Raw genomic sequence first — 10,195 nt, forward strand, 5'->3', positions numbered from 1 at the left:
TGTAACTGTTTTGTTTTGTCAAATTTGAAGCTAATTTGTATGTCCTCCTTCCTAAGCTTTAGGCCAATCTGCTTACACCACACACATAGGTTCTTATGTGTTTCTTGTGTTTTTGCAAGAGTTTGAGTTGGATGTGCAGTTGCTGCTGTATGGATATTTGAATTCAATACTTTGAATATTATTCAGCGGCAGATCTTAGAGGGAAGCACAAAGAGCAGTAATGGTCTGGTTTGAGGTCCTCTCAAGGTGGCGATGCATCTATCCGAGCAATACACTTGTGAATATAAAGGATGCTGGGAGATGTGTATGTTGGGGGAAGGGCGTACATTTAAGGATCGGATGTAGGAAACACAATATGTCCAGTAATGGCTCTTCTTCTGTTATTTAGATCATCACGATATGCACTGCCATTCAAAAGCTTTGGATTAGATAAAATGTTTAGATGGAAACTGGCATGTTGATAGATAGACAAATTCTATAGTTTGTTCTATTCCTTGAATTTTCCATTTGCAGCTATTACAGCTTTCAGAAAATATTCTAGCTGTAAGGGTTTGAGGGAAGATTTCATCCCACACCTTCTGTAGCACTTCCCAGAGGTGCGAGCGGCTTGTAGGGCATTTTTTCTCTGACCTTACACTTAAGCACATCCCACAGGAGCTCAGTGTGGTTTAAATCAGGCAATAGTGCAGGCTAGTCCATCAAAGACAGTACTCTAGCTCCCTGTTTCTTCCCCAAATAGGTTTTGCATAGCTCAGAAGTATCTTCAGATCTTCATAGTGCTGCATGATGAAATTTGAACCAATCAAGTGCTGACCACAGGGGATGGCATGACATGGTATAATAGAATGGTATTTTTGTTCCTTGCACTCTGCATCAATCTCCAAGCTCAACAGCACCAAAGCAGCCCCATAGAATTACATTTCATTCATGCTTGACAGAAAGCATCAAGCATCCTTAGATTTGTTATATGTTTCACATGCACACTCTTCCTTGATTTAACCCTTCAAACTCATTTGCACAGGGTACTCTTGTCAGTCACCCACCATCCAGTGTTTGTGCTTTTGCTTATTTATCTTTTATTTTATTTTCCAGTTTCAGCTATTTTAACATTTCCTTTATGTCCAACATCCTGGAGATCTTTTGTATGTCTCTGCTTGAGCGGTTCTGGGTCTTTGTTAAAATTTGCCTTCTTTTATAAGAGCAGTAGTGGACATCTTTGTAATCTTCGGTTTCTTGGCAAACATATATGTGGAATCGCCTTCATTTTGCAATTAATATATTAATGAATAAATTATACATCATTTGACTTGGAGTTACAACATGTTGCAAACCAAGGAAGGAAATGTACCTTCTTTGTTGAACAGAAGATTGGGTTTCAGGTGTGCCTTTACAGAGGTTTGAGGTGAAAGATCATTAAATCACTAAAAGAATGAGTCCTGAATTCAGATAAAATAATAATAAATAATTATAAATCAGCAGTACAGTCATCTTCAGCAATAGTAATGTTCTGGATAGTAGCAGTGAAAAAAAGTGGTGAATAAAAGTATCAGTCAAAAACTTTAATATGAATGTGTAGCATGTATATATTCTGTGCTGCTTGTATATGTATGTTCTGGAACTGAATCACTGAATGATGAGCTCAACCCTGTTCTTATTACTTGGTTATTACATTATTAGTTGCTATAGGGTTGTGATTTAAATTATTAGGTCTGGGACAAAATGCTTGGGCATTCAACAGAATGTAATGTTAGTGCCAATTGCGTTCAAAAGTTCGTTTTTCCCCAGTTGGCTGGAAACTTTATGAGAAACCAGAACACAATATCTGGTTTAAATTACATTGTAAGATGCGGCAGTGCCACTTGCGTTGCATTATGAATTGTGTCTGGCAGATTTCTGAATGCACCAGTGAATGTTATAAAGTCTGCGCAGCCAGAAGCGCTTGCATTGAGTCATAGATTGCTGGACAAATGTAGCGAAAATTCTGGGAAATCAAATGTTACCAGTACAATAGTCTCCTAGCCTCAGAGAATATACTCCTACAGACTTACACAGATTGTTTACTGGCTGTCTGATGCATATTTAGAACAAAAACTCACTCCGGTCAGATATACCATGCAACTTTCAAGAGTCATGGTGTACAACTTTTGTACACACTTCCTCATCCACCTTTCAGTGACTTCTTTACACACTTCGGGTTCAGTTTTTCTAGCTTGACGCTAAATAAAATGTTTCATATTGGACCAAAATAAATAAAACTTCTTTCATCACGGATGTAAACTTTGGATCAGTTCTTCTCTCTCCACACAAAATACTCCTAGGTTAGCCTTTTTATTCTTTCTCCTTATGAGAGGTTTACCCTGACCAGCGTTGAACTGGTAATTCCAGCTGCAGTGTTGAACTGATTTCCCATTGAGATTCTCCGCATTATCCTGTTCTCTCACACATATCTCTTTTGTGGATCACCAGTCTTTTGGGGGGACTTAAATGATTTAGTGACATTGTAAATATGCAGGATTCTAGAAATCTCAGATTTGGCATCGCTTAGAATGACCAACTTTCCTTGCTATGGCTGCTATTGGAGTTCATCTGGACAACCTGCTGTCAGAGGGTTTCAGTTAATTTATGTTAATTTATTAATGATTCACCATCTTTCAAAGTCACTGAAAACTGAAAAGTTAGGTTGCCAGTTAAATAGAGTTTGTTAGATAATTAAGGAAATTAGCATGAGGTGCAAGTGTTACACCAATAACTGGGAGGTATCTGAAAGTGTTCTCTTATTTTGATCAGTGTTCTTTTTCAAATATCTAATTTCAGTTGGTCATACTTTACATCAGAATAGACTTAACTTATGCAATATGCCTAAAAAATGGTTACTGTTAATAATGTTAAAATACTAAGCAGTGACCACAAAATGTAGAAAATGGTAGGTTGTTGTTTTATTTTCAACTCCATTATATTTGATCAAAAATAAAATAAAAATAGTAATATTGTAAAAAAAAAAAAAAAAAAAAAAAGGAATATAATTTAAAATGTTATTTATTCTGTCACGGCACAGCTGATTTTACTAAAAAAAAATTTCATCATTACTCCAGTCTTCTGTGTCACAGTCTTCATCCAACATGTTGATTTTCTGGACGACAAACATGTCTTATTATTATCAATGTTGAAAACATTTGTGCAATGATGTATTTTTGATGCTTTGAGTATAAAATATATCAGAATGGCATCTTATTGAGCTCAAACTTTTGAAGAGTAGTGTGTTTTGTCTGTACACATTTGTACAAAACATGTATTTTTTCATTGCAGAACAATCATTTAAAAGCACCATCACACTTGCTATTTTTGATATAACAATTTTATTACAAAATTTAGACTTTTTTCATCTTTCAGTGCTGCCATGCTTTGAGCATATAACAATACAGTATAAAATCTCAACCCAAAATGAGCTAATAAAAGCAGTTTTTCTTTGATGCTGTTGCAGCATTTAGATGTTCATGCTGTTTTCTGTACATGTAACATTCCTTGAAAAATACAAACACCTGCCGAACACGCCACGATTAAAGCAACTTTAAATTATCAGCCTATTCTCGCAAACCGTTTCAACTGTTACGAGGCGTAATCAACATAACGCATCAGTAGTTACACAAGGAAAGAAAGAGATAAATAGAAGTACACTGCAAATAATGACAAATGTGTTGAGATCTGATCTTTTCAACAGCCCAAGGCACCCAGGCTTGAAATATGTTGGCAATTATCAAGTTATTTTTACAAACCCACACACACACACACATACACAGACACACCAACAAAAAAGAACAAACAATAATGCTTGAAGCAAGAGGTGATAAGACAGAAGAAAAGCATGATTAAAAAAAAAAAAAAAAAACACACTCAGCTTTGCTCGTTTTACATTCTACATCCGAAGTTCACAGTGAGTATCCCAGGCAGTGGGTAGATCTATCTAATAATCCTGATGGGGAACAGTAACTTAAGTGGTTCAGAAATCTACTGCGAGACTACATGGCTTCCTGTTCAAAGGAAGAGGTCAAATGATCCAGGATGTAAAGATGGAAGTCCGAGCCATATTGTGTTAAGTGGTTTTCCGGTAAGGCGTTGCTTGCCCAACAGACAACCAGAGAAGAGCAGAACCACTGTGCCTTCAAGCTAAGACCAACATCAGCACATGCCTTCAAGATCCAGAAATACATGACAAAAACGTGATCATTTTAGGTGTTAAGAGACAAGAAATATTGAAATATCTAGAAAATTCCCATTGACTTTGATGTCTATGCTTTTTCTTGATTGAAAATGTTCTTTAGGGATGAATGATTTGGTAACAGACACCTGGAAACTCGTATCTCTCATCGGCTGGGAGATTTCTGTGCTCTTTTAGTTCAGTTGGCGACAGGCCTCAAATGTCCATTTCGAAGCTCCTCCGTAGACCTCAATGCTGGTTTCCAACCAAGAGAAGACGTTCCCCACTTGTGCCTTGCTGCTGCATGTGGCCAGGTTATAAATCTCTCCCACGGACAGCTTTCGGTCCCAGATGTTGAAATTCGCCATGTCACCGACAAACGCTTGAGTGGCATCAAACCCTCCACCGAGAGTATCCTGCAGGTGGATAACATTTATTTCAGATGCTGATAAAATAAATGGTGAATGGCTTCAAAGACATATGATTGGTCCCTGTTAACCTTTGAAGCTAATCTGCCCATAAATGATTCATATGTGCTTTTCATCCCTACAGGCGTCTTTGAAGGTCTCTGCATTTCAAGTGGGACAAAATCTCGCCCACTGGTAGTTTTATAGAGTGTTATGGAATGGACTCTTTTGAGTGATATCTTCTTATAATTGGTTCTGTTAATAAACCTTTAGTTGCCTTCTAAAGGTGTGGTGACATTGCCATTGTTCTGCCATGTTTTGTGGGTGTGATCAGTAGGAATTCACTTGAAATTTCGGCTCAGGGGAAATGATTTCCCCCTCACAGAACAACCGTTGTGACCAACAGGATACTGTTAAATCTGAAAGTGACTTCTATGTGAGCTGTGCTTTATACATTACACCACTATTGACAATAGATATTGGGCCTTTTGTGCCTAAATGTGAAACTTCACAGCTTTTTTTTTTTTTTTCTCGCAAAATTTACCACACATTCTAAATAAAAGAAAAGAGCAGCATTCTAAATAAAATCTAACCTCAAATGTGAAAATATGGGAATATATAAATTAATTTCTATAGAACTGTAGTACTAAAAGCTAAATAATAGTTTGCTCCACTAATAAGCATAAAAGAAAATGATAATCGGGGTGTACGATACTTATTGTCCAAGATTATATCGTAATTGTTGTTTTAATGATGTGTGAGCTAAGATTATTATGTATATGCAAAAAAATACAAAAATTTAAAATAACAAAAGCTTGTCTTCAGAGTCCAAAAGCGTTCACAGCTTGATAAAACCTGTTAGTATTAATAATTAAAGTTATGAAAGTAAAAACATTCCTGTACAGATTTAGTAATATCACAAAAGCAAGGGTACAATTTCCCGAACATCAGCATATGAATGTGATTGCAAATGCATCATTAATTTTATAAATCAGTTCAACAAACATTAAGTTATTTAGTGATATACTGAGTGAGTTTTTTTTTTCCTGTTTGTGTAATGAAAATGTTTCCAAACAAAACTCAAACCGGACATTTGTGCATCTCAGGGAAACACTGCAGTGTTTCATTCCTGAATTAATCTGTTTTTGAACAAATCATTTGAGCCAATGATTCAATGATCCAGTTGTTAAGACAGTTGATTTGTAAATGAATCAGCTGTTTTGAACGAATCATTTGAATGAATGATTCAGTAAGACAGAGACTTGCGGCCACCTACTGGTGGTTTTAGTGTCATATTTAAACCAGCCAAGGCACCAGCACAATGTTAAGAATTTTCGTTATCTAAAATATCAAGATACCATTTTTCGGCTATAAAAAAACAACCCATAACACGATGGCATTGCTTTATCTGAAAAAAAGATACATGCAATGTTGCCTTTCAGTTTAGCCAAAACTCTGTGTTTTACAAAGCAGCTGTGAAGCGTCCTAACTTTTGGACCAGCTTTTGCCTGAGAGAAAGCCTACAATGTCTTAAAATACAGTTACGTGGGCAGCTCACTATGTTTTGAAACAGAGCCATCGTGTATTCTTCACTCATCATTAAATCATCCTTATGTAACATCTTGGACTACCACGCCACACTTTCCAGTATTGATGAGCGAGTTAAGGTGAACAGAGGATGCATACCTGCTCTTGTCCCAGAATCAATACCCCTTGTGGTTTGATTGGATGGTAAGGGGCCAGACTGTCCCCATTACCCCTCATTACACCATCCTGATAAGCTTCCCACACTCCATCTCGGGTAGTCCATGTGACACAGATGTGATGCCATTTCCCATCATTGATAAGGAAAGGCAGCTTAGCGACCTACATCAAAAGAGGGCAAAAACCAGAAGAAACCTAAAGATCTGTCTGTCGGTCTCCTTTAAAGGAATATATGAAATATGAAGAAAAACATGCATTTCTAAATTTCTCAAATGAAAATGAATGTCTTTCTCAATATTGTTCAGGGCGGTGATTATAAAGCGTTAATGTACCTTATCGTTGATAAGCATTTCCATTGGGTTGTTTCCCCACTCGATAAGAACCAGTTCATTGGCCTGTCCCGGGACTGCATATGAGAAAGGCGTCCCCACTCCTGGAGAGGCGTTGGATTTGAGCCACATGCACACAGTGAAGGCGTACATCTCTGGCAGGCTCTTCTTGACTTTAGCATACATGTAGTTGGTCCTCAGAGGGAATGTCAGCTGGAATTTATCCAGCGGTCTGTTTTCCTTTTGGCCTGTTATTAAAGAATAAATACATTAATATATTTAAATAATCGGTCCTCTAATTTTTTTAAAAAGACAAACAGTCTACAGTCTAAAGTCTCTATACATATTCTCAGTAGATTTTTATTGCTGTCCATACATTTATCCAATTCATCACAATGAAATAAAAATATAAGGAATTGTGTGTTTAAAGTATATTTCTAGGGAATGAAAAACAAAAAAAAAAGCATTTATTGATTTATTTGGTTCTTTTTGCCTGGGGAAAGACAAGCACTCCAGTGCTGTTATTCCACCAGGGAGCCTTCCTCCTCTTATTTATTTCTACTTGAGGCTCGCAACAAGTAATAAGGAGTAAAAACAGCAATCAATGGGCATCATTACTGAGATAAAGAAATAGTCAAACAAAAAAAAAATGTCATATAGTTTACTAACCCTCAATTTATTCCATACTTACCCAATATTCTCTCTAACATGGAAGACATTTGCATGTTAGACTGCAATTTAAGTTATTGCATAAAATGTTTACCGTGTGCTGTACCTCTCAAACCTAATTTGTATTTGTACGCATTCAAACATGGCATATCATGAAATAAAACTTCATTTATAATCAATCAAAGTTAATGCTAAGTCGAAATTAATTGGCCCTCTCTGTCTGAATGTATAACAGCTTTGAATGTATAACATTTACAGATAAGAACACCGATAAAATGCGATTTTCAGTGTGTACTAGGGCAACCCCTTTCTAAATCGCATTAAATAGCACACGCAATCGGACTCAAGCTGACATAGCAGCTCGGCCACAGGAAACGATATGCTCATGAACTTCTTGGAAGCACTTAATCTAAAGTGCTCTCATGCTTTCGACAACTTGGCTCGTGATCTTTTCCGTTCCAGCTCAATCTGACATTGCCTCATTTCAACTGCATTGCGCTCCATATTAGTTCTATATTTGTATTAACCATTTGTATTGCTTTGATCAAGTAATCATTAAAAGCACATCACTTTTGTGAACTCCAGATGATTTTCAGCAAATACTTGAAATTGGGATTCATTCATTAAACATATTTATAAAATGGCACCAGATGAGTGGGAGTACAATGAATGATCCACTTTCTTTCCAATTTTTTTTTTTTTTTTTTTTTTTTTTTTTTGAGACTGACAATGTACATTGCCTTATGTAATATTTACTTCTTCGGGATGAAATTATGGTGAGAAAATGCTGCAATACCATTTCCTATTAATGCCTTTTATACTACAGGACTGTGGGATATTGTGCATTTTAATGACTGAGAAAAATGTGATTCCCGTGAATGAAAATTCACAAATCTCATGCGCTTGCAAAACTCTCAGGTTCCCATCTGTAGATAATGCTATAAAGCTGGTTGGGTGGAACTGGATATGCAAAGCAATGCAGCTCTGTGGAGTGTGGACCCCCTCCTCTCCTGCGACACGGCAGCGCGACACTACGACGGCAATGCATTATCCACGCTGACATCTCCGAGAATATTTCCCGTGTAGAAAACCAGGTCAGGAGAGCGCCCGATACATCTACATGACATGAACATGATAGGCGGAGCAGAAATGCGAATAGTTACCTTTCTCTAGATCGGTTATTCTCTGGTGCAGTGAAGTGAGAGTGGACTCGACGCGTCCGCGCTGCTCGCTCTCGTTGCGCAGCCCGGGCTTTGCCTCCTCCAAACCGTTCACACGGGACAAGACCTGCTTCTCCAGGTCGTCGATTTTATTCTGCAGAAGATCCTTCAAGCTGTTCGCCTGGACGGAGTTGTTATTCCGGCTAAATTGCTGCGAAAGAAACAACGTGAAGATCTATTTGTGAGAGAAACGTTCGGTTTAAGTTTAGAATAAAAACGCTACGGTCACTGTTTAAGCCCTGCTGCTAGGAGAAATAAAAAATAGATTTCATAGCTACTCAAATAATCTAAGTAGCATATCATTATTTAAAATTAAGTTATTTAATTCTATAAGAGCGGCCAAATCAATGGTTAAAGATTCTCAATAGTTATTTTTATTTATTTATTTATTTATTTATTTATTTATTTATTTATATAATCTTAGTTTTTTTTCTACAGTCTCAGATAGGCTATAATGCATCTTATAAAAGAGGATTTTGCGCAAACATTTTGCCACGCTTTACTTAAAATACTGTGAACTGAACTAAAGTTGCGAGGATCGCCGCACCGTTCAAGCTGAAATCGTTCTCAAAACAAAACAAAAATCCACCGCGATTGACATGGAAGAAACCTCTCCAGGAGAACAGACATACCTCCAGGTTCTCCAGCCTCTGCTTGAGTGACTGTAAAGTCCGTGAGAGTTGGGCCAGTGTGTCCGTGGGACCCCTCGACACATCTCCCATTGTGTTCTTGGTGCCCGTCTCCTTCCGTCGTCCGCCGGCCCTCGCGTCTCCGGGCTCGGGCGCGCTCTGACTTTCGCACCTCGTCAGCTTGGAAGTCAGTTCCCTGATGGTTTCCTTCTGGTTCATGATCGTTTCCTTCTGTTGCAGCACCGTCTCTCGCAGTTGCATGACCGTGCTCTTGAGATCCTCCCCAGGCACGCTGTTCTGCAGTGTCGCGGCGCATATGTCCATATCCTTGGGCACGGACGTGCAAATGAACTGCGTCTGTCCAAAGTCCTGGCTCATCCCGTCGGCCAAAAGACAAGAAAGTATCAAAAGTTTCCAGTGCATCCCTCTCGCCCCAGCCTCCATGGCGTGTTGGTTTCCTAAGTGTCTTCTGGACAAGTGATTTCAGCAGCACTCCTTCTCTCTCTCTCTCTCTGTCTCTGACAGCTTGTGCTGGTTGTAATCTGGTTGTGGTGCGCGCGGGCTTTATATAGCAAGCGCGTCTGCGGCGGTGAGCTGCATCACGCGCCTGATCATGATCTCCCGCCCCGGGGTATTAAAGCAGAAAAAACGCCCAGTAAGTCAATAAAACTAGTTTTAAACCCAAGGGACGGATTTTCAGTTTTCTAAAAGCTCAATAAATTCCACACAATTATTGGAAGATTTTCGTCTTTGCGGGGGAAATTTTTGAATTATTTTATAATTTAGAGGAGAAAAAGAAAAAGTAGTTTAATAAACGTAGGCAATATATAGCCTGGGTCTTTATTTTATGGTAAAATATTGTTGAGATTCAGATCATTGTAAGTACTAAGTATATCATTTATAATTTATGGGATAAGGGGGATTCCCGGAAATTCATTTGAACCATCAACGCGAGTTAAGTTACCAGAGCACACTACTTTCTGAAAGCACCCAGTGTTCTCTAAGGAAAAGTAAAATCTGAAACAAAAACAAAAGAGAGAAT

At 38.1% G+C, this 10,195-nt stretch overlaps 1 protein-coding gene across 1 annotated transcript; it reads right to left on the minus strand.

Annotated features, from left to right (window-relative positions):
• Positions 1-3,337: 3,337 nt before the first annotated feature.
• On the minus strand, positions 3,338-9,711 carry nptx1l (neuronal pentraxin 1 like). The gene is made up of 5 exons (XM_026207402.1): positions 9,157-9,711; positions 8,468-8,675; positions 6,639-6,883; positions 6,289-6,468; positions 3,338-4,611 (listed from the first exon to the last, which is right to left on the minus strand). The coding sequence occupies exons 1-5, from the start codon at positions 9,595-9,597 to the stop codon at positions 4,390-4,392; spliced, it is 1,296 nt and encodes a 431-aa protein (XP_026063187.1). The 5' UTR covers positions 9,598-9,711; the 3' UTR covers positions 3,338-4,389.
• Between the last annotated feature and the right edge of the window lie 484 nt (positions 9,712-10,195).

Source organism: Carassius auratus, chromosome 28 (genome assembly GCF_003368295.1).
Source record: "Carassius auratus strain Wakin chromosome 28, ASM336829v1, whole genome shotgun sequence".
In the NCBI taxonomy this organism is placed as follows: domain Eukaryota; kingdom Metazoa; phylum Chordata; class Actinopteri; order Cypriniformes; family Cyprinidae; genus Carassius; species Carassius auratus.